The 24873-nt window shown below is 37.0% G+C and overlaps 2 protein-coding genes across 2 annotated transcripts; both read left to right on the top strand.

The window, feature by feature from the left end:
• Window positions 1–8846: 8846 nt before the first annotated feature.
• Window positions 8847–13997, top strand: LOC137833025 (uncharacterized). Its single transcript, XM_068641419.1, has 2 exons — window positions 8847–11242; window positions 13911–13997. The coding sequence occupies exons 1-2, from the start codon at window positions 9545–9547 to the stop codon at window positions 13968–13970; spliced, it is 1758 nt and encodes a 585-aa protein (XP_068497520.1). The 5' UTR covers window positions 8847–9544; the 3' UTR covers window positions 13971–13997.
• A 3615-nt stretch (window positions 13998–17612) lies between these two features.
• Window positions 17613–22459, top strand: LOC137831025 (hydroxymethylglutaryl-CoA lyase, mitochondrial-like). The gene is made up of 9 exons (XM_068638508.1): window positions 17613–17801; window positions 18600–18791; window positions 18896–19103; window positions 19288–19467; window positions 19630–19710; window positions 19784–19947; window positions 20423–20559; window positions 21615–21730; window positions 21983–22459. The coding sequence occupies exons 2-9, from the start codon at window positions 18625–18627 to the stop codon at window positions 22229–22231; spliced, it is 1302 nt and encodes a 433-aa protein (XP_068494609.1). The 5' UTR covers window positions 17613–17801; window positions 18600–18624; the 3' UTR covers window positions 22232–22459.
• Window positions 22460–24873: the final 2414 nt, after the last annotated feature.

Genomic DNA, 24873 nt, shown 5'->3' with positions numbered 1-24873 from the left:
GGTGTGATGATCCATGACACTATGAAGGCTATGAGCCTTTCATAAAGCTTTAACCCTCCAACAGAAAAATTTCTCACTTTGGAGAGGGGATTCTTGAGACAACTCTTGTAGAACTGCGTCTTGTTGAATTCTTCAACTATCCCTAGGTTTCCTCTATTGATCCTCAACCCAGAGTACTTCAATCTAGTCACAACAATCCACGCATCATTGGTAATCACCATGTCTACAACTTTCACATGAGAAATAAGTGAGTCACCATTAAATTAAAGGTTAGTATAGAATACCTTCACAAAATCTAGAAAAATGTTTCTAGTGAGCTCAAGAAATCTCTTCAATCTTTGATCCTTGAGGAGGCTTCTCACAGTGGACAAATTTTGTTGCTTCATCTAAGTGAAGGAGACAAGCTTGGGTGTATTCACACTTTTCCTACTAGTTTCATGTAGGTATTTGTTGATGAGTTTAGATTCTCCTGAGAACCATCCTTCAAGCTTCCCACCACTTCTAACAACCCTGATTTTCATCCTTTTAGGAGATAGAGGAGTTCTAGCCATAGCTCAATTCAGAAAGGAGCTTTAGCACAATGCAGAGAAAAATTATAGCAGAGGAAAAAGAAGAACAACAGGTTGTTTGTGTGAAAACAACATCTAATTGCATTACTTATATAGCCATAACCCTTGGTCAAAGTTGGCATTATGTGGGTTGTTTTCAAAACAGTAAAAACGAATCAAATATGAACCATAAAGTTATTTTTGTCAGTCAAATAGAAAGTACAGATACTCACATGTTGATTTGACCAAACTTTAAAAGCAATTTTAGTTTCCAAGATAAGAGGAATCTGATTTATAAATAACAGTTATAACAGGGGCATATTGTATTCAAACATGTAATTAATACAATATTGACCACAAATATCACCGGATTTGAACAAAATTACAAATCAGAGATTAGAAATTAAAAACAGATTTGCCCAGCTGACAGAGAGATAACAATCAATTGTTTCGAGGAAACAATTGGTTGAAATTCTGCACTGATGAAAAGTTTTGAGAAAATCATATTTTCTAACAACCATGCTATATTCAAACGTCAAGGTTTATAAGGCACATAGATTTGTATAAAGAATAGAAGAAATACAAGTTAGTTATAATATAAGCATCGATGATGTGATTCCACTAGCCATATAGAGAAAGGTTCTTGACCTTCTTAGGAATCACCTTGAGTTGGACATTATAGATGCACTTTTCTTAGAGTTGGATCATTGTTCTAAGACAAGAACTCACCAAAAACTAGTACCAAATCCCAAACTCATTTGGATGAACCAATTATAGTCAAATTGAACCGAACAAATGAGCAAGAAAAGCAAAGGAACAAGATGAATGGACAGAATTATAAAACTGCCGAACCAAAAACTCATAAAAACAGCAAGAACATCTAACCAAAACTCAAGAACACAAGCTAACACAAACAATAGAAAGAGGAGAAAGGAAGGAGAGAAGAAATGCTCATGAAGATGGAAGGAGGATGGATGATCTCGCCACTAGAAGTGTGGAATGCTCCTAGATGAGAGTGATGCCGCCACTTGAGGACTCCATTGATCCATCAAGATAAGACTAGAGAAGAAGGCTCAAAGCTCTCCAAAGTTCACTCAAAATTTGAGTAGAGTTTTCTTAGATTAATTCCAATCTGAAATTTACAAAGAGAGCACCTCTATTTATAGCCTAAGGTGCTGAAATGTAAGCTACACAAATTCAAAAAACTCCCTCCTAAAAAGCTTCTAGAATTTGCACCTAAAACAAAGCATGAGGAAGGTGTGATCCCTTCTCTCACTTTGGCACCTCCTTATTTACTCCTACACCTATCTACTAACACCCCCCCCTAAGACTCTTAACTAAAGACTAAAAGATGCTTTAACAATAGAGGTTTCTAATGTTTCCCTCTAAGCACCTTCAACAATATTCTTTATTATTTAATACTTGGCCTTGCCCTTCATAGGATGGACTTGGGTTTGGGCTTGGGCTTTGGGCTTGGGCCTCTCTTTATTTTATGTCTTCTTTTAATTTTGAGAAGACTAGAAGGAAGAACTTCAAGTGTGATGGTGAATTGCCTCTTCCTTCATTAATAAAAACCTCCTTTACTTGACTCTCATCAATAGACATAGAGAAAATGGAATTGGATTTAAAAACTAATGTTCAACAAAGAGAAGAAGAAGAAAATTATCCTCAGATTTCAGTTACACAAATGTAAGAAGTACATAGAATTAAGACAAGGCTTTGACTTGAACACAAATCTTCTTGAGATCCTGATCTTTCTGACCCTTCAAGTAGACCTTTAAACCGGTTGTGAGAAAGTGTCAATCAGTTAACCTCTTCATGAGTTTCATTAAAAGCTTCAAGCAATTGATAATAGTTGTTACCTGTGATTGAAGATGATGAACTCATGCTACTGGATACAGATTCTCTAAGACACAGGTTTGTGTCTTCATCATCAAAAGAGCTAGAGGATGATACCTCATTGTCATCCCATGCCACATATGCCTTCTTGGCTTTTCCCCTTTTCTCATTTTTGAAATCTGTTTTTTCTTTGATTTCATTGTTGTGGCATTCTGCCTTGATATGACTCTGTTCACCACAACCATAGCAAGTGTACTTTTTAATATTAAAATCACTAGGTTTTTTAAAGCTATACCTCTTTGAAGCTTGACTTTTCTTCTTCAAGAACTTGCTGAATTTTCTTGACAGCAGACTCATGGTGTCTTCATCACTCCCACTTGAGTCTTGTTGTTGTTTGTGATTGCAAGCTTTGAGTGTTATACCTTTATTGTGTTTGTCCTCACTTTCTTGGACAACCAGGCTATTCATTTTGAGTTCGTGTTCCCTAAGCTTACCAAACAATGAAGCAGCTGTCATTGATGTCAAATATTCTGATTTTGAGATGGCAATGACCTTTGGCTACCATGTTCTATCAAGACATTTCAATATCTTGATGTTCAGCTCCTCCTTATCAAAAGTCTTACCAAGACTCATCAAATGATTCACTATGTGAGATAACCTTTTCTGCACATCACAAATTGTCTCTCCCTTCTGCATTCTAAAGAGTTCATACTCTTTAATAAGAGGATGCTTTTTGGCTCTCTTGACATCGTTTGTCCCTTCATGTGTGACTTCAAGAATGTCCCATATTCCTTTGCTGAGCTACACTGTGATACCTTGAAAAATTCATTACAACTCAAGGCAGAGGTTATTATATTCTTAGCAATCTAGTCAAACTTAGCTTTCTTGCTTTCAGCCTCAGTCCAATCAAATGAATGTTTATTAATTAAAACCTCATCTCTTTTGACTTGAGGTATAAAAAGGACCATTTTCAATTGTTTCCTAAATACCCTTATCAGTTGAATGCATAAAGATTTTCATTCACACCTTCCAAAATTGATAATTGACACCACGACTGTTTATGGAACCACCTTCCCCAAAAGGCAACTTGTCAGCCATGTAAAAAGAATTTTAAGAAAAAAACAGAAACTTGAATATTTTTCAAGAACCTAGCTCTTGATGCCAATTGTAAGATTTGATGGCTTAAACAAGAAGGGGGTGAATTGTTTATCAAAGATTTTGCCAAAGATTGTTTAAGAATGAACCTTTATCAAACAATCATAGATAAGCAACTAAGGAAAGCAATCAACTGATGATACATAAACTATTTTCAAAATTTTAATCGATTGAAATTGCGTTTTAATCGGTTGTTTATATCAGCAGCAGGAGCAAAATTAAAACAAACAATTATAAGGAGTTAGAGATAGAAAGATTTACACAAAGAATTTTATACTAGTTCACTCAACCTTTAGCTACATCCAGTACTCAGAACAACCTCTGAGTTCCACTAGCAATCAATTACAGATTACACCAACACACCACAAAGAGGTGACCTTGAAAACCACAAGACCCATTCACCATCTTTGCAACACCACACACCTCAAGTCAGAACACCCTCTAACTTTGTAGGATTTCACACACACTTACAAGTTTATGAAAGTACAATTATAAGAATCTTGAAAGGAATAGAAAACACATGAGATTACACAAACTAGGAAGTCCTATGATCAGATCTTGTACTAGTGCAAAGCTTAACAACAATCTTGCAAACCTTTTGAAAACTTCTTTCAAAAACTAATCTCAATGTCTCTTTGATCTCAAATCTGTGTAAAAACTTGTTCACTTTTGCTTTGAAAGAAGGGCTATATTTATAGCACTTAAAAACTAGTCGTTCAAGGCAGCATTAATGAGGCAAAGCAGTTTTGATCTCACCCGAAACAAAATAACAGGTTTTTCAAAAAACTGTTAGATAAAGTCACAATCAACCGGTTGAAAAGACGATTTAAACCAGTTGAATTGGTTAGGCAATTACATAACCAAGTCAAAAACAATTTCAAAACCTTTAAGCCAGCCAAGTGACAAACAACCGATTATTTCAACCGGTTGTTTTTTCTTTGCTTAGAAAAACACTTTGCTTTTTAAAACAGATTGGGCAAGCTTTGTGCAAGTGTCAATAACTGATCTTTACATAGATTCTAAACATTCTACTCTAAACCCAAACCAAAAGCAGCACAACTTCAAGCTTTATCAAGGATTTGAAACATAAAAGCTCTCATGCTCTACAGTTTCCCTTCCTATTGGCTGATCTACAAGACCTCCAGGTGGTCAACCTCGAATAACCCTTCTACAGTTGTCCTAGGCGATTTCAAGGTCTCCTAGATTACCGACCTTTAGCGACTTCCTTTTCCCGAGCTAGCCAACTTAGCCAACAAGTCCGCTTCAAAGTTTTGTTCTCTAGGGACATGAACAAGATCGAATGTAAAAAAGGTACGAGGCCAGTTGTAGGTCCTTGGCTTGATATTCGCTTATGACTTGCCTGGTTACTAGCAGTGAGTCATTTTTCACCAACAAGCGTTGAGCTCCTAACTCCTTTGGCAGCAACATTCCTGCTATCAAGGCCTCGTACTCAGCTTGGTTGTCGTTATCTTTGAATGCAAACCTAAGGGCTTGTTCGATTAAGAGCTTATTTGATCCTTCTAGAATGACTTCAGCTCCACTCCCTTGTAGGTTGGAGGACCTATCAATCGAAAGAAACCATTGGAAATCATTAGGGTCGGGCTGTGAGTCCTTGGACAAAAGCTCTACCATGAAGTTTGCGTATACATGGCCTTTAATTGGCCCTCGCGGTTCGTACTGTATGTCGAACTCAAACAACTCAATTGCCCAACGAACTATCTGACCTGCAATGTCAGGCTTTTGCAAAACCTTACAAATGGGCAGGCCGGTCATTACAATCATAGTGAAGCTTTGAAAGTAACGACGAAGTCGTTGAGCTGTGAACACTACAGCTAGAGAAGCCTTCTCGATAGCTTGGTACCGAACCTTTGGTCCTTATAACACCTTGTTTACGAAATAGACTGGCTTTTGCATCTTCTCTTGTTCTTGCATGATAACTGAGCTTATGGCCCGATCTGTTATTGAAAAATATAGATGAATAGGAATACCAGGAGTCGGTTTACCGAGAACTAAGAGACTAGCCAAATATTTCTTTAGTTTGACAAAAGTCCTTTCGCATTCATCAGTCCATGCGAAACGGTTATTCTTTTAAAGACATTGAAAATAATGATACCCTCTTTCTCCACTAGCCGATAAGAAACGGGATAGGGCGACCATGCGTCCGATTAGCTGTTGCACTTCCTTCATATTAGTCAGGCTTCTCATTTCTATAATCATTGTACACTTATCTCGGTTCGTTTTTATACCCCTCTCGGTTAACAAGAAACCTAGGAATTTCCCTGCTTCAACTCCAAACACACATTTATTAGGGTTTAGCTTCAGCCTGTATCTTGCTATCGTGGCGAATAGCTCCTCCAAGTCAGTAACATGTTGGTCTTCCTTCTCTGAGGTGACGACCATGTCATCCACATGTGCTTGGACGTTACGAACGAGCATTGGTGCAAACATCCGATCCACGAGTCTTTGATAAGTCGCCCCAACGTTTTTCAGGACGAAAGGCATGACCTTGTAACAATAATTGCCGACCTCAACCATAAAATTTATCTTACTCTCGTCCTTCGGGTGCATACGAATCTGATGTACCCTGAAAATGCATCTAAAATACTCAACAAACGACACCATGAGGCATTGTCTACCAAGGAGTCTTGCTCGGTAAAGGATAAGAGTCCTTGGGACAAGCCTTATTTAAATTGGTGAAGTCGACACATCCTCCACTTTCCACTTCCCATTTTCCCTTTTCACCATTACGACATTCGCCAACCACTCAGGGTATTGGATTTGCCTTATGTGGCCAACAACAAAAAGTTTATGAGTTTCTTCTCGGATGGCAACGCGTTTTACTTCATTGAATTTCCTTCGTCTGTGGACCAAGAGTTTAACCTTTTTGTCCATGGTAAGCCGGTAGCATAAAATTTTTGGATATATTCCAGGAATATCCACGGAAGACCATGCGAAAGCGTTCATATTCTCCAAGATGACGTTGGCTATTTTACCCTCTAATGATTTGCAAAGCTCGACACTAAGCTTTAATTTTTTTCTATTTATCCCCCTCTCCTGAACTTCTTCAGCAGGACCAGGTCGTCTTTCATCGATGATGTCGGCCTCTGTTATCCATCCTAGCTCTGCCGGTTGGATAGTGATGATGTAGGTTCCTCTGCGATTTTTCAAACTACTCTCGTAGCACTTTCGTGCCATCTTCTGGTAAGCTTTTTATCGTGATTATCCATCCTTTAGAAGAGGTCAACTTCATCTTCATGTGGGTGGTTGAGGCTACTGCACCCAACCTATTTAAGGAGGGTCGCCCCAAAAGTAGGTTGTATGCGGAAGATGCATTGACGACGATGTACTTGATAGTAATCGTCCTGGTTGTGCTTTCATCAGAGAAGTTGTCCTCAGCTCGACGTATCCTTGTACTTCCACCTGGTCACTAGCGAAGCTGACCAAACAACCATTGTAAGGCCTTAACTAATCAGGGGATATTCGTAAATTTGTAAACATTCCCCAAAACATCACATCGACTGAGCTTCCTTGATCAATCAGGACTATGTGCACCTTTTGTCCTACCGTGACAATAAATATCACCACTGGATTGTCCTCATGGGGAAACACATCTTTCAGGTCAAAACTTGTGGAACAGAGGGAGGGCTCTATGAGGCTATCATATCTCATTGTATATAGGAACATCACCGCTCGTGCGTATCGTTTGCGTTTAGAGGCTGAGTTTCCAAATCTAGAGAATCCTCTTGTGATGGTGTTCAAGTCCTGATGAAAACCAAGTAGAGGATGCTCAAGGCCATAAAGCCCAAGCCCAACAAGGGGCCCAAGCCCATCAAGGGGTCCAAGCCCAACGAATTACTAGGAGCATGGCAAGAGCTTTGGGACAAGAGTATAATAAAATGGTTCTTCTTATTTCTTTTGTAAAATAGGGGTGTGAATGTAATAAAAAGGTGTAAGTAGTAAGGGAGTCTAGGGGGGAGTGTAGATAGGAGCCTAGGGGGTGCCAAACCAAATTTCATTGCATTTGTGTGCCATTTAGCTTGCATTTTCAGCACCTCTAGGCTATAAATAAAGGTGCTTAGCTTGTACAATTCAGATTGGAATTTTATAGTAGAGAGACTATACTCAATTTTGGAGAGAATTTGTGAGTTTTGAGTCTTCCTCTTCTTTGCCTTATCTTGTGAGCTATGGTGAGCTTCAAATGGTGGCACTCCATCACTTATCTTGGTTCAAGGTTCCAAGTGGCGTGAATGGCTTCTTCCAATCCTCAAAATCCAGCAAGCATCTTCATATAAGTGTCTTCTTTCCTTTCTTCAATTTTCCATTCGGTAGTTTCATTTCCTAATGTGTTTCCTTCATTTTCTACCGTTTACATTCTGTTTTCCAGCTTTGTTCTTTGTTTCTTTTTCGGTTCAGTAGCTAGTTTCTTAATTCTGTCCAGTTTTAATTCTTGTTCTTCTTTCCTTTTGTTTTGATTCAATTTGACAATACATGGACTTTAATATGAGTCTTGGTTGGTGCTTAGTTTTGGTGAGTTCTTGAATTTAGAACATTGATCCAATTCTAAAGTAAAGTGCCTTTCAAATCCAGCTCAAGTTGTTCCTAAGAATGTCAAGAATCATGTGTTCTTGTAGTTACATTCACATCATGTGGTATCTAGAGTCTAGGCTTGTTTCTTGCTTAAATTTTGAGTTTTATTGCACTTTACATTTCAAGAGCTCTTAAATTCAAGTTGTTTACCATTCTGTTTTAGGATTTATTTTGAGTTTTCTTGCTGTTTTCTTTTGTTACACCATGTGTTTGTGAAAAGGTTTCTAGCACTCATTGTTCATATGAGTATGGCTGCTCTTTTGGAATGGCATTCTCCTTCCTAGAGCTGACCTTAAGCTTCCTTTCACTTGTGGTTATATCTTGTTATATGTCTTTTAATTTTGTAATCATGTCAAGTTTTGTCTTAGTCATGTTATTCCATAATTGTCATTACTTCTAGTAGTACTTTTATTGCTTTCATTGTTTCTTGCTTTGGTTTACTTTCTGTTGTTTTTGAGTTTATTGCTTGATCCTTTGTGCATTTTCATTTTTAGATATTGATTTCATGCTTGTATTTTCATTCTATACAAGTTCCTTTACACAATTTCCATTATGTCTTTGCTAGTTCATCATACTGTTTTTCATTCCTAAATAGGCTCCTCTGTTTTCTTACAAACGTGCTACTATTTTCAATTTACTGCAATTAATTGGCTCATAGGAAATTTGTGAAAATTTGGATTTACATACTTCAAAGTGTTAGAAAAGCATAGAAAAAAGAATCACTCAAAAATTCCAAGTACACAAAAAATGATAAATAAAATACGAAAAGTGTACAATACTGCCGAAAAGAATACGGTAATTGGGCAGCAATTTTGAAAAATTTATTTCTCTCAATTGGCTTACTGTTTTTACCTCATTCCAGTGCCATTTTTGAGTTAAGACATTGAAGTTTCTGTGGTTAATTTTTCAAATTCCAGTTCGCTTTCAATCGGTACAGTTAAATCTGTAAACATAGCACAGTTTGCTTTAAAAAAAATAAAAATTCCAGTAGCTGTTTTCTGTTTTCTTTCATCTACTCTAGCACTTTTCTTTAGGACTCTTTTTGTGTGCCTTCTTTATTCATTGAGTTCCTTATTTTTCTTGATTGTCTTTCATTCATATTCTTTCTAGTTTGTCATACATTACTCTCTGTTTTTGGTTTAGCTTTTATTGTTTACACCTTTTTCTTGCTTGTCTTTTTGTTCTTCTTAAAGTTGTGTGGAGACTTGTTCTTAAGTAAGTTGGTTTGTTGTGACATATTTCACTTGAAGCTATTCCATTCCACAAGAAAGGCTTGGTTGAGGACAGAATATTTTCATGGAGTGGTTTGAGTGCTTTCTTGGGCATTTTCCAGCAACCTATATCTCACTGTTTTTTTAATTGTCTAACAAGTTTCTTTCACTGTTTTGTTTTCTGTTTTTGTGTATTTTCTGCTCATGGCTCATTTCTCTAGTGGAGAGTCCTCCAAACCATGCTCACCACAAAAGGCAGCCCTTTATGAAGACTTAAAGAATGCCAAGCAATCCAATGCTCACTATCTTGAGGTGATAAGAAAGATGGAAGCACGACTCCAAAGTTTGGAGTTAAACCGAGAAGAAATGCATCAAAACCGTGAGAGAAGAACTCCTCCTCCTAGTCGGCATTCTTCAAGGCACTCCCATGGTTATTATGAAGATAATCCAAGGCCAAGACATCATCACCATGAAGAGAGGCGCCAACATGTGGCTGGCCCTTGTTCTCCAAATGTAAAACTTCCTAGTTTTAGTGGTGATAGTGATCCCAATGTATACTTAGGATGGGAGGCTAAGGTGGACCAAATTTTTGATGTAAATGGGGTTAGGGATGAGCATAGGGTTAAGTTAGCTTCTTTAGAATTTTTGGACTATGCCATGCAATGGTGGCATCAATACCTCATGGACATTGACCTACACAAGAGGCCGTCCGTGGTCTCTTGGAACGATTTGAAAGCATGTTTACGCGCTCGATTCGTACCCCCACACTTTAGGAAAGACCTTATGTTGAAACTCCAACGGTTTCATCAAGGCGCGCTAAGTGTGGATGATTACTTTAAACAACTAGACACGCTTTTAATTCGAGTTAATATGGATGAGAGTGAGGAGGCTAAGATAGCTAGGTTTGTGAGTGGACTTCGAAGGGATATTCAAGACGTGGTAGAGTTACAAGAATATTCTTCTTTGGAAAATGTGGTGCACCTTGCTAGCAAAATTGAAAATCAACTTGCAAGGAAAAATGCTTTCAAAAATTCTTCTAAAGATAACTACTACCACTCTTCTTGGAAAAATAAAAACTCTTTTTCAAACATCCCTTCTAAGGACTCTACTTTCAAACCTAGAGAGTCTAAGCCTTCCACTTCCAATGCTAGGCCTAAATCACCACAAAAATGGTCTAGTAAGAAGTGTTTTAAATGTTTAAGCTATGGACATATTGCTTCTAATTGCCCTACTAAACGAACTATGTATATGCATGATGGGGTAGATAGTAGTGAGCATGGGTCCGAATCTTCTAGACATTCCTCACCTTCTAGATCCCCAAGTGAGAGTGAAAGTGAAAGCCCACATGAGGGTGACCTATTAGTAATAAGACGCATGCTTGGACAAGTGTTAAAACCTTTTGATGAAACTCAAAGAGAAAATATTTTTCATTCAAGGTGTCTTATTAATGATAGAGTTTGCTCTTTGATTGTGGATGGGGGGAGTTGTGCAAATGTGGCAAGCACAAGAGTGGTAGACAAACTTGGATTGCCTACCATCTCTCATGCCAAGCCCTACAAGTTACAATGGTTGAGTGAGGTGGGTGAGATAGTGGTGAACAAACAAGTCCTCATTACATTTTCCATTGGCAAATATAAAGATGAGGTCTTGTGTGATGTTGTTCCAATGGAAGCTACTCATATCCTTTTAGGTAGGCCATGGCAATTTGATAGAAAAAATTTTCATGATGGCTTTACCAACAAAATTTCTTTTAACTTCCATGGACACAAAGTCATTCTCAAGTCTCTCTCTCCAAAGGAGGTACATGAGGACCAAGTCAAAATGAGAGAAAAGAGAGAGAAAGAAAAAGAAATTAAAAATTCCAAGAGAAGCCTTCTCATATCTTCCCAACAAGTTCAAAAGGTAATAGTTACTCACAAGCCTATTTTTTTAGCTATTCCTAGCCCTATTGAATATGAGTCGGCTAAGGATAGTCCCACATGTTTGGACCATTTTGTAAAGGAATATGAAGATGTGTTTCAAGATCCTCCCAAAGGCTTACCACCTCTAAGAGGGATTGAACACCAAATAGACTTCATGCCTGGGGTTTCTTTACCAAATTGCCCTGCATATAGGACCAATCCCCAAGAGACCAAAGAAATTCAAAGACAAGTTGAGGATTTATTAGCTAAGGGGTGGGTACAAGATAGCATGAGCCCATGTGTTATGCCTGTCATACTTGTCCCTAAAAAGGATGGGACATGGAGGATGTGTACGGATTGTCGCGCTATAAATAACATCACCATCAAATATAGGCATCCCATTCCTAGGTTAGATGACTTGTTGGATGAATTACATGGGTCTAAAATATTTTCCAAAATTGATCTTAAGAGTGGTTACAATCAAATTCGAATTAAACATGGTGATGAATGGAAAACCGCTTTTAAGACCAAATTTGGTTTATATGAGTGGTTGGTCATGCCTTTTGGCTTGACTAATGCTCCTAGTACCTTCATGCGACTCATGCATCATGTTTTAAGAGCATTCATTGGCAAGTTTGTTGTGGTTTACTTTGATGATATTCTTATATATAGCTTGTCCTTAGAAGATCATGAGTCACATGTTAGACAAGTTCTAGAAACCCTTAGGAAGGAGAAGTTGTATGCTAACCATGCTAAATGTTTCTTTGCATTAGATCATATAGACTTCCTAGGGTTTGTGGTTAGTCATAAAGGGGTGCATGTAGATCAAACAAAAGTTGCAGCAATTCAACATTGGCCTACACCCACCAATGTCAATGAAGTACGAAGCTTTCATGGCCTTGCTAGTTTTTATAAGCGGTTTGTGAAAGACTTTAGTACAATTGCCACACCTTTAAATGCCATAGTAAAGAAGGATGTGGTTTTTAAGTGGGGACAAGAGCAAGAAAACGCTTTTCAAACTTTGAAGGATAAATTAACTAAAGCCCCCATTCTAGCCCTTCCTAACTTTGCTAAGACATTTGAAATAGAGTGTGATGCCTCTAATATAGGCATTGGGGCCGTCCTCCTTTAAGAAGGACACCCCATCGCTTATTTTAGTGAGAAACTCAAAGGGAGTCATCTCAATTACTCCACTTATGATAAAGAACTTTATGCTCTTGTTAGAGCTTTGCAAAATTGGCAACATTATCTTTTTCCAAAGGAATTTGTGATTCATAGTGATCATGAGTCCCTTAAATATTTGAAAAGCCAAAGCAAGCTTAATAAGAGACATGCTAAGTGGGTGGAGTTTATTGAGCAATTTCCTTATGTGATCAAACATAAACAAGGTAAAATTAATGTAGTGGCCGATGCTCTTTCACGAAGATATACCTTGTTAAATGTTTTAAATGTTCAATATTTAGGTTTTGATCATATAAAGGAACTTTATCATGATGACTTAGATTTCTCTCTAATCTATCAAGAGTGTTCCAAGGGAGATCACAAAGACTTTTTCTTACATAATGGTTTTCTTTTCAAAGGAAAAAGACTTTGTGTTCCCCAAGGATCCATTAGACAATCTCTTGTTAGAGAGGCTCATGAGGGTGGGCTTATGGGACATTTTGGGGTAGCTAAGACCTTAGAAACATTGCATGAACATTTCTTTTGGCCTCACATGCGCAAATCCGTACATACCTTCTGTGATAGATGTATAGCATGTAGGAAGGCTAAATCTAAGGTCCAACCCCATGGTTTATATACCCCTCTTCCTATCCCTACAATGCCTTGGGTTGATATTTCTATGGATTTTATCTTGGGACTACCCAAGACATCGAAGGGTAAGGATTCCATCTTTGTGGTAGTGGACCGTTTTTCTAAAATGGCTCATTTTATTCCATGCCACAAAGTGGATGATGCATGCCATATTGCAAATCTCTTCTTCAAGGAAGTTGTTCGTTTGCATGGACTTCCTAGAAGTATAGTATCTGATAGGGATTCTAAGTTCTTAAGTCACTTTTGGCGGACCTTATGGGGGAAACTTGGCACCAAACTTCTGTTTTCTACTACCTGCCACCCCCAAACTGATGGTCAAACCGAAGTGGTTAATACAACTTTGGGTCAATTATTAAGATGCTTTATTTCTGGGAATCCAAGGGCTTGGGAGGATTTACTACCTCATGTTGAATTTGCCTATAATAGAGTAGTGAATTCCACCACTAACCATTCTCCTTTTGAGGTTGTTTATGGGTTTAATCCCCTCACACCTCTAAATCTTCTTCCCATTCCTGTCCTTGATGAGGTTCTATGCAAAGACGGTTTTGAAAAGGCATCTTTTGTTAAAGATTTGCATAACCGCATCAAGTTACAAATTGAGAAGAAAGTTGGTAAGTATGCTGACATTGCCAACCAAAGGAGAAAGACATTAATCTTTGAGCCCGGTGATTGGGTTTGGCTTCATTTAAGAAAGGATAGATTTCCTTCTCTAAGGAAGTCCAAACTTATGCCTCATGGTGATGGCCCTTTCCAAGTCATCAAGAGGATTAATGATAATGCCTATGAGTTAGATATGCCCTCTACTTATCTTGGTAGTACTTCTTTCAATATTACTGATCTCACTCCTTTTGCTGCAGGTTTCCCAAATTCGTGGACGAATTCTCTCCAACCCGGGGAGTATGATGGAAACCAAGTAGAGGATGCTCAAGGCCATAAAGCCCAAGCCCAACAAGGGGCCCAAGCCCATCAAGGGGTCCAAGCCCAACAAGGGGCCCAAGCCCAACGAATTACTAGGAGCATGGAAGAGCTTTGGGACAAGAGTATAATAAAATGGTTCTTCTTATTTCTTTTGTAAAATAGGGGTGTGAATGTAATAAAAAGGTGTAAGTAGTAAGGGAGTCTAAGGGGGAGTGTAGATAGGAGCCTAGGGGGTGCCAAACCAAATTTCATTGCATTTGTGTGCCATTTAGCTTGCATTTTCAGCACCTCTAGGCTATAAATAAAGGTGTTTAGCTTGTACAATTCATATTGGAATTTTATAGTAGAGAGACTATACTCAATTTTGGAGAGAATTTGTGAGTTTTGAGTCTTCCTCTTCTTTGCCTTATCTTGTGAGCTATGGTGAGCTTCAAGTGGTGGCACTCCATCACTTATCTTGGTTCAAGGTTCCAAGTGGCGTGAATGGCTTCTTCCAATCCTCAAAATCCAGCAAGCATCTTCATATAAGTGTCTTCTTTCCTTTCTTCAATTTTCCATTCGGTAGTTTCATTTCCTAATGTGTTTCCTTCATTTTCTACCGTTTACATTCTGTTTTCCAGCTTTGTTCTTTGTTTCTTTTTCGGTTCAGTAGCTAGTTTCTTAATTCTGTCCAGTTTTAATTCTTGTTCTTCTTTCCTTTTGTTTTGATTCAATTTGACAATACATGGACTTTAATATGAGTCTTGGTTGGTGCTTAGTTTTGGTGAGTTCTTGAATTTAGAACATTGATCCAATTCTAAAGTAAAGTGCCTTTCAAATCCAGCTCAAGTTGTTCCTAAGAATGTCAAGAATCATGTGTTCTTGTAGTTACATTCACATCAAGTCCCCATGGATCGAAGTTTCATGAGTTTGATCCATGGATGTGGCTTCTTCTTTTGGTTCCTCCTGGTTGACCTCGAGATATTCCTTCAAGAAACCATATTTGACTAAATAAGCCAGTTGATAACTTAAGGTTATGCATCGTTCGATGCCATGCCCATAGACCCTATGAAAGTCGCACCAGGTATCTCTTCGCGATCCCAAGAATCGATCGTCTTTGGTGGAAACTTTAACCTATCCTATACCTTTTCCATGCCTGAGTTCTTTACAGGGTACTCAAAATCTAGGCTTGATCACCGTTTCCTCCCTGGCCTTTGTCGTAGGCTCGTCCTTCTTGGCAACATACGGGACATACCTCTGATCCACTCTCTTCTCGGTGGATGCTTCATTTTCATGGCAGAATGTTGTCGGTTGTTTTCCTTGTGCCTGGGTTGTTTCGACCGTGAGCTACCATTTTTCCTTAGCACAACCTCAATATGGGTTGTAGCTCGTTCACACACCTTGGACAACGTCTCTGCCGGATTCCTGATTAATGAATCACTAAACGGGCTTGTTGCCATTCCTTTTACAAAGGCAACGACCACCATCTCTTCATCCTGAGTTTGAAGTCTTACTGAGACTACATAGAATCTATTCAAGTATTCTCTAAGCAACTCTCCTTCCCTCTGTTTGACGTTGAAAAGATCATACAATCGTGGAAGGTTGACCTTATTAGCTAAGATCTGCTCCTTAAACATTCTAGAGAACCAAGGAAAAGAGGTGATGTGACCATCCGGGATTCGACTAAACCATTGCAAAGCTCTTCCTATGAAGGTACCCATGAGCATTTGACATCGGATTGCATCCAACCCCCAGAGATGATCATTTGAGATCTGAAAAAAGCGATCCTGGGTGTGATATAATGGGGCGACACAGGCTCTTCCATGATTTGCTGAGAGAACGACTTGGGGTCATTTCTTGATGACAAGTCTGGGGAACGTTCCTAGGTGGGACGTCGACCCTGTCGGTGCAAGTTCCTCTGCAGTTCCTCGTTGGTCTTGCGCAACTTCTCATTGGCTTGTGCGTGCTCCTCCATAGTTATTCAGGAGGCCTCAATCTTTGCCATAAGGCACGACAGGCTCAACCGTATCTCCTCTTGAAGGCGTTTTTGGTCGGCTCGGGCATTTTCTCGTAGTCGTTCTTGCTCGGCCTTAACTTTTTCCCGAAGTCGCTCTTGCTCACGTCGGTATTCTTCGTTTGCCTCCTAGAGAGCCCTCATGGCCTCCATAATTTGTTGCAAGGCGAGGGCCTCACTTCCTTCAGATACCAACGGTCCTTGCCTTGTGTTTCTCATCACATTGGAATGCTCAGTCGTAAATGTAGGCAGGATCAAGTTTTATCAGGTCCCACAGTGGACGCCAAATGTTCTTGCTAGTTGACTTCGGTCGGATTTCGTAGTGAGCTCCAGGTTAAAGCGACTTTGCTTGGTGTATTGAACTGAGATGAAGACGCTTTATGACGAAGGGGGCTCCACCTGTTGATCGCACTTCGATGATCAAGTCAGTGAGAGCATTCAAATTATATAATTTGCATAAGTAGAGTTCTAAAAAAAGTTTACCTTTACTCAGGGTCTCAAACCCTTTTTATAGACGTTGCTTCAACAATTTTCATCAATAAGAATATAACTTCAACAACAAGAATATAATTTTAACAACAAGAATATGACTTAACAGCGAGAATATTTCGTTAATGTGCACCTTTAGTCTTCGGGTACAATGCAACATTATTTCAAACGACTTTTATTTACATAAAAAATATATACATGCTTAACTACTTCAATTATTAACCATGTGGTTTTGTCTTTAATTATCTTTCAATATAGACTGCCAATTATTTAGGTCGACCTCATGACATGTCATTGGACCCATACCTACTTGGATTGAACTCAGTATTTCCAATATAATCTATCTAACCAAATTATTATCTTTAAATGTTTGGATTGAGGATCGAAGATGTCCATACAAATAATAATGTCACTATTTGTATAAAGTAGAGACTCACCTCGCATGTTAATAAAATATCAAATTTTATTGGCATTTATGTGTGAGAACGTCCACAAGTTGGTTACAAGTAAGGCTCCACGTGACTACGTTAGATTCACAAAAAAAAGTCTATTTTGTATAGAGCAAATTTAATTTTATAGTTGAAATTCATAAGTGATAAATAAATATATGTTTTTCCATTTTTTGTTGTCGTAAATAAAAGTAAGATTGCGTCCAAACATGAGAAGGATAATTTATAAATAAATTATTTTAATTTTATTACATCCATAAATATTATAACAATTTTGCTAAATTGTGTTAATTTAATTCAAACGATATTTTATGCTAATAATTAAATTTTCAATCTACATAATATTGTATACAAATTATTTATTATAAATAAAATCTATCTATCTAGTTTTATTTTAAATTAGTATTTAATTTCTATATTTATATTAAATTTTAAGGAATTCCAAAGAAAAAAATTATAAAAAATTTCTTACATAATTGATCTAAAATACCTAAATTTTTTATTAAAAAAAACCGGGTTCAAACTGTAACTACCGTTCCCTCTGACAGTTACACTCGCCCGCGTGTCCCAATGTTATTCGCCACTTTAAATACTGCCTTCATCTAAAGCAACCACTCAATTTTCATGCCAAAATATATGAATTAAGTAATTAAATAAATAATTAATAATAATAAATTGAAAATAAATTTTGACCTCATTCTCCCTTTCCCACCAACCCAAGAGCTTTAATACCAAACAATCCATCACACGTTTTCTTCACCATCTCCTTCTTCTTTCTCATTATTTCGTTTCCATTGGTTTTTTCGTAAATACAACTAAATTCGATTTCCCCCAATTTCTAGGGTTTCCGAGAAACCCTAGTTGGTGCCCTTCTTCCTTCCGACCTTGCTTGGTTGAAGGTCTGTTTGCTTCTTCTGGTTCTCCTTTTTGCCCTCTTCGCTGAAGCGAATTTGGTCAAAAAAATGATTCAACAAATAAAATGAAAATCCAGTGATTGATTACTTTTAACGTTTTTTTGGCTGTTCTTTTAATTTTGTTTTTTGTTTGTGTACTTGTGTTGTTTTTGTTCTTGGAGCTTGGTTTGAAGTTCCAGTGTTTGTTATTTTAAGTCTTGAGTTTTGCATTTTTTGTTGCTTTTTGGTTAGTTATAAACTGGGATGACAAGTGGGAGTTCATTGTATTTAGCTTGATGAGGAGTGAAATTGAAGAATTTTCTTGACGTGGTAAGCCAAAGGAGTTGGTCGCAGTTTAAGAAATTAACAGGATGGTGTAGTTTCTTGCTCTCCAAGCAGACAGTCCCTATGTTTTATTTAGTAAAGTTCCTGTTGCTTGAGTCTTAGGTAGAGGACATCATTTGGCTTTGTTTAACTATTGCATTTGCATATTATAAGGTTTTTAGAGGGGTTTAAAACTCACTTAGCTGCGGCACTGTCGTTTTTGTTGAGACATTGCTGTTTGGATCCATGGTCATGGTTGAAAGGGAGATATGTTGGTTTGTTTTGTTTCATACTTTCATTTGCTAGTAATGCCTTTTTGTGGGTAAGGCTATCCTTGTTTGTGTAAGCTGAAAATAAGGAGGTTGAAATTTGGAATGAAAATCAATTTAAAACCCTTTCCATTTATCTGCATTTGTATCTCCTTACATGATAGCAAAATGTTACCTGATGCACGTACTTACTCTCAATATCTTTTGCCAGTTCCCTTTTAATCGTTCAGATCACCATGTCAAGTTTGGAGGAGCCACTTGGCCTTGACAAGTTGCCAAGCATGAATACCATAGATAGAATCCAGAGGTTCTCATCTGGTGCTTGCCGTCCCAGAGTAGATAATTTGGGTATGGGAAGCTGCTGGATTGAAGGACCAAGCTGCAGCTCATCAAACAGCTGCAAGTGAGTAAAAATTGCAGTTTACCACAAGTGTACACTGATGCATTTATTGTTTAACTTATTTCTGCCTAAGTCATAACATTACCTGAAGCCTATCTTTGGTGCAGTGAAGACAATGAAGAGTATACAACTGAGACATTTCCATGGAGAAGGCAAACAAGGGACCTGTCCCGAGGTGACTCTTTCAGTCAAAAGACTATGGCCATGGGGAGGAACTCGATGAAATTTGGTGCGATTGATAATTCATTTTACGCCTCAGATTACCAGTATAGTCCAAAGAGCAATAACAAAAGTGTACAGGATACGGCATACAAGGTAATGCAATGGCTGCAGTTCTTTTTGTTAAAGAATTTATTTCCAGCTACTAAATTATTTATCTATATAGTGCTTCTTTTTGTGTTTTCATGTTCTGCATTTGCACCTTCTGTGTTTAGTCGGTTGATTTGATCATATTTCTATGGCTGATAAGTAACTTAAAATTTTTAATTGGGCAATGCAGTTTATGAAAGGTATACCAACGTTTGTAAAGATAATTGAGGTTGGTCCAAGGGATGGATTACAGAATGAGAAAAACATTGTACCAACAGATGTAAAGATTGAACTGATTCATAGATTGGCGTCTTCTGGGTTATCTGTCATTGAAGCTACTAGTTTTGTATCTCCCAAATGGGTCCCACAGGTATAATAGCTTTACAATATTTATTTAAGCTCATTGATATTATGAATGACTGTTGTGGCAAACCAGGTGCAAATGCATCAAGTCAGTTTCAGTATCATGAAATTTTACAGTGTGATTTGAATTTTACCTGATTGAATAACAACCTCTTTCTGTACCTTTCAGTTGGCAGATGCAAAGGATGTAATGCAAGCAGTTCGTAATCTGGAAGGATTTAGATTGCCAGTTCTGACTCCTAATTTAAAGGTGCTAATAACTAGAACAACTATAAACGGGCAGATTTACTTTCTTAAGTCTGACTGATCTGTTACATTTATAGGGTTTTGAAGCTGCTATAGCGGCTGGCGCTAGAGAGGTAGCAGTTTTTGCATCAGCTTCGGAATCTTTCTCAAAATCAAACATTAATTGTAGCATTGAAGAGAGCCTTGTGCGGTATCGAGCTGTTACTTGTGCTGCTAAAGAGCTCTCAATTCCTGTACGAGGGTATGACTTTTGCTTTCTTCATTATTCTAACCATCTATCAATCTTATCTATTTCAATATGTTTATTAGTGTGCATTTATTCCAGACAGAAAGCTCTAAACAATTTTATTTTCCATTGTGATATTTTCTGATGGATTTGCTTTTATTGCCCTGCAATTTATTTTCTTTTTGGGTAGTACGGTTATCTGTATATATTAATTAATTAAAACAATTTATACCCTACATTGATGGGGTTTTCTACATGTGTTGTTCCAGGGATCTGTTTTTGTATCTTAGTTTTAGCAGTTTCTTACATATATGACTCTAATCTGAAGTGAAGCATGGATAATAAACATACCAATAATTTAGTTTTATTTTGTGCTGTATTAATTTTGTTGATCTCATTTCTCTCTCTTTCTTAACAATTGAATGAAAGAAAGAAAAAAAAAATCTGTTTTGCTTATTCCAGTCTGTTTCTCTGTATTGAAATTTCATAGGTATGTATCATGTGTTGTTGGATGCCCAGTGGAAGGACCAATCCTGCCGTCAAAAGTGGCATATGTAGCTAAAGAACTGTATGATATGGGCTGCTTTGAAATCTCGCTGGGGGACACAATTGGAGTTGGCACTCCTGGTAATCAGTTAGATATTTCTTTTTGAAAATTCGAAACTATTCATACCTGATCCAATACTTCTGTTGAATTACTCTTATTTGGAGATATTCTTGTACAGTTCACTTCTATAATAAGGAAGATTTCAAATCTCATTAGTTAGTTAGTCTAAAACAGTTTGTTTTGTAGTTATTTGTCCCGTAGTTATAGTACAGAGCTCGATAATATCCCATAGTTCTTTGGCATATTATTAATTTTGCAAAGTATCTTTCATTGAATCCTCATTTATTGTTCTTAAAAACTAAAATCGTGGCCTTTTTGTCTCTTCTGGTAATTAGTTCAATCACCTAGGCTTCATAAACCAAAACTTTCTTTGGTATATTTTGTGCTGGATATGAATCCATCTTCCTTGGAAAACTAATTATAACCATAGAGTATACAGTCTAGACTATAATTTCTAAGAGGAATTTTTTTGTGATTCATTGATATGTCCTTTTCTTCATTTACATTCCAACTCCCAAGTATGACAAGCATGTTGTCCTTACCTACTCTACATCTCTCCCTTGTCCAGAACAACATCTAGCCATCTTTGTAGGTTGTCAAGCATGCAGCATACTAAGATCAGCTTCATGATTGCATTACCTTGTTTGGCATGTCTTCAAACAACTCTTACTAAGCAATTAATTATTACTCGACCTTTCTTGTGCTTTGTGTTGATTGTGATGTACGTTATCTTTATTTTGAACTTGCAATATAAGTTACCTTTTCATTTGAGAATGTTCAGTATCAAAACAACATTTGCTTACCTCTAGGCTCTGTCCACATTACCACGATGAGTTTTAAGCTCTATACCTATCTGAGTACTGACTTTTTTTAATTTTTCTCATTTTTTGAGACTGTGTGCCTACGTCTGCTATGCTTTTTAACAAAGTAAATAGTGTCAAATCTTGGCAGATTTTCATGATTGTTGTATAGCCCTTTATCTAGAATATGAATATTCTTTATGAAAACTTTCTATTGGTTACTCAATTATGAGCTTAGTACTTATATTGTTTTCTGTTCATTCTGTTGTGATCAGGAACTGTAGTTCCGATGCTTTTGGCTGTAATGGCTGTTGTGCCAGCAGAGAAGCTTGCTGTCCACTTCCATGACACTTACGGGCAGTCCCTTCCAAATATTCTTGTGTCCATCCAAGTAAGTCAACAAATTCATTTGCATGTCCCTTGATGGAGTTTATTGAACCTTTTATCTCCATCACATGCAATAAAAGTTCTTAACTGCTGTGCCTACTTTTGAACAATTATAGTTAATGGACGCTCTTTACCATCAATGAAAAAATTATTTTCCCATATAAGTTGGTTTTGTATAACCAAGATTAAACTGGCGCACATTGTCTTTCGGCATTCTAACAAAATATTTAATTAACACTGATTTATATCAAAACAGATGGGGATCAGTGCAGTGGATTCTTCAGTTTCTGGTCTAGGTGGCTGTCCATATGCTAAGGGAGCTTCAGGAAATGTAGCTACTGAAGATGTTGTGTACATGCTAAATGGCCTTGGTGTGAAAACCAACGTTGATCTTGGAAAGCTCATGTCAGCTGGTGATTTCATCAGCAAGCATTTGGGGCGTCCATCGGGCTCGAAGACCGCTATCGCCTTTAGCCGAGTCACAGCTGATGCTTCCAAAATATGATCCCATATTTTACTATTAAAAGAAGTATATTTAGATGCTTGAAGAAGTAAGAGAACACTAAGTGTTTCATCTTTACCCTATAATTTTAGTGAAAGAATAAAATGCCCACTCACGTTTATGAGTTGGGAAGGAAGAAGTAATGCATGTAATCTGCCAAAAGCAAGTGAAAGCTTTTCATTTGAATGTAAGCCTGCAATTTTATCCCAAATTTTTTTGTTTCAAGTTCGACATCATGGATTTATTGTGTACGATGTTTTGTTAGCATACATCCTTAACAACATAATTAAAAATTATTTAGCCCCATTTTTAGGTATAAATACATACATTTATATTTATATATACATTTATATAAATACATATATATATATATATATATATCTCTATATATATATATATTATCATTTTTTGGTGATAGACTAACCATCTGTGACTCTGCTTTTAATTTATTTTGATGAGGGTGGATGGATCGTTACTTCTCGACTTGTGTGTGGGAAGGTCATTGTCCAGCCAACTTTCTTTGACTTGAAGTTAAATTTGTTGGTTGCTATGCATGGTCTGGACTTTGGATTCACTTTTAAATGGCTAAACGTGTTTTTGAAATGTGAAAGAAAGTTGCTTAATGTATTTTAGTAAAGTTTTGGTGTTTAAGCTATATAAATTATTGATTTAAGTGGTTCTTTTATATGTTAATCTCGAACCAATTTATACTAAGAGTCTCGATAGCATAAATAATACAAACGTCTTATTGCTACAAAATGAGAAATTAGTTTAAAAATGAAATGCATGTTTGGTAGTGCGTCCCCTTCTTAAAAGGTAAACCATGTCAAAGAGTTTATGATGTAGAAGTTATAACTAGGAGTTTCAATTTTGTTAGAGCAAAAGTTTAACACTGTGATTTTAATTAAGTACGGAAATCAATAAACATGGTCATACTTCGATTATACGACAAATATTTTTAATAATGAATCATGTAAAATGTAAGTATTTAGTGTGTTAGACAATGTAATATTGTCTAGACTTTCTTTATGTTTGATAAAACATTATATGTTTAGATGACGTACATTATATGTTTAGATGACGTGTATAGTATAAATTAACCTCGTACTACAACTAACATATACATAAGCTTATTTTTGTGTTGCAATATAATATTGTCGAGTCTTTCTTTGCATTTGATAAAACATCTATATCTTTAGACAATATGTGCATAGCCTAAGCTAATCTCATACTACAACGAACATATACATATGTTTATTTATGTGTTGCAGGAAATATTCGTTGCTTCCATCTGGCCAAATAGATATGTTCAAATTCAAGTACAACTCTACATCAAGATCTCTTGGAGCACAAGCTAAAACTACTTTATTCAGCAACTTCTTTACACAAAGAACATTTCCATTCCAGACCATTTATCTACCTTGTACGGTGTGCACTTTTACCATGTGTTGGTGCAAAATGCTATGCTACCTAAGGATATAAATACTGTCACCGATCAAAGATGTTGTATAGAAGAAGAGTAATTAAAGTTGCACGAAGTGAATTTAATGCAATGCCTATATTCAAGCTTGTCACGTTGAAAAAACATTCAAAAGAGCTCAAGCTAACTGCTAAAAATGATATCTCAATGGATAAGTTCTTATATTATTCAATGCCAAATCACTAGATCTGAAAAAACTTCAACAAAAACACTTTGAGTGCTTATGTAGCTAACCCAAAAAACGCACCTAGTCTTGTATTTTCCAAATGATGAAATCCCTCCTTAGTGATGGTGTTGCATGTTAGAATTGATGGCTTAAACAGGAGGGGGGGGGGTGAATTGTTTTATCAAAGATTTTCGCAAATACTTGCTTCAGAGTGAATCCTTAACAAACAACTCAGATAAGCACTTAAGGAAGACAATCAAACAATCCAACAAAAACAGTTATAAGAATTTCAACCGGTTAAAGTCACGATTTAATCGGTTGTTTATAGCAGCAAAATATCAAACAGTTAGAGAGTTTGAGGGAAAGAGAGATTTACACACAGAGATTATATTGGTTCACTCAATCCCTAAGCTACATCCAGTTCTCAATCAAACCACCGAGTTCCACAAGCAATCAATCACAGATTACAAGCCTACACCACAAAGAAGTGACTTTGAATCCCACAAAGCCTACTCACCCTCTTTGCACACACAACACCTCAAAACAGAACACCATCTGTCTTTACTAAACACAAACAGTATGTAAAAGATGTACAATTACAAGATACTAAACAGGATAGAAAGCACCTGGATTTACAGAACCAAAGATTCTATGATCAGCACTTGTTACCACACAACAAAGCTTGAAAGCAATCTTGCTTTTTAAAATTCTTTCTCAAATCTGAATCAATACTTGTTGTATTTCATGTCTATATTGATTTGAAAACGAAGCTATATTTATAGCCTTTGAAAAGCTACCGTTTAAGTTAGATTTGAACAACTGAATCAGTTTAAAACAGGTTTTCAAAATACTATTATGAAAACACACATTTAATCGGTTGAAATCACGATTTAACCGGTTGAATGAGTCAAACAATTACACAACTGATTCAAAAAACAGTTTCACAACTTCCAGCCAGCTAAGTGACAAAAAACCGATTATTTCGATAAATCAATCGGT

This window comes from Phaseolus vulgaris, chromosome 6 (genome assembly GCF_000499845.2).
Source record: "Phaseolus vulgaris cultivar G19833 chromosome 6, P. vulgaris v2.0, whole genome shotgun sequence".
Lineage (NCBI taxonomy): Eukaryota > Viridiplantae > Streptophyta > Magnoliopsida > Fabales > Fabaceae > Phaseolus > Phaseolus vulgaris.
The sequence above is the reverse complement of the archived record's forward strand: the minus strand, read 5'-3'. Positions and strand labels throughout refer to the sequence as shown.

What these genes read in the sequence shown, in the direction of transcription:
- LOC137831025 (XM_068638508.1), top strand. Translation starts at nt 18,625, where the DNA reads ATGTCAAGTTTGGAGGAGCCACTTGGCCTTGACAAGTTGCCAAGCATG. An exon ending in TACAGGATACGGCATACAAG is followed by an intron (nt 19,104 to 19,287) that starts GTAATGCAATGG and finishes TGGGCAATGCAG; the next exon opens with TTTATGAAAGGTATACCAAC. An exon ending in AATTGGAGTTGGCACTCCTG is followed by an intron (nt 20,560 to 21,614) that starts GTAATCAGTTAG and finishes TGTTGTGATCAG; the next exon opens with GAACTGTAGTTCCGATGCTT.
- LOC137833025 (XM_068641419.1), top strand. Translation starts at nt 9,545, where the DNA reads ATGGCTCATTTCTCTAGTGGAGAGTCCTCCAAACCATGCTCACCACAA. An exon ending in CTTCCCAACAAGTTCAAAAG is followed by an intron (nt 11,243 to 13,910) that starts GTAATAGTTACT and finishes CTTTTGCTGCAG; the next exon opens with GTTTCCCAAATTCGTGGACG.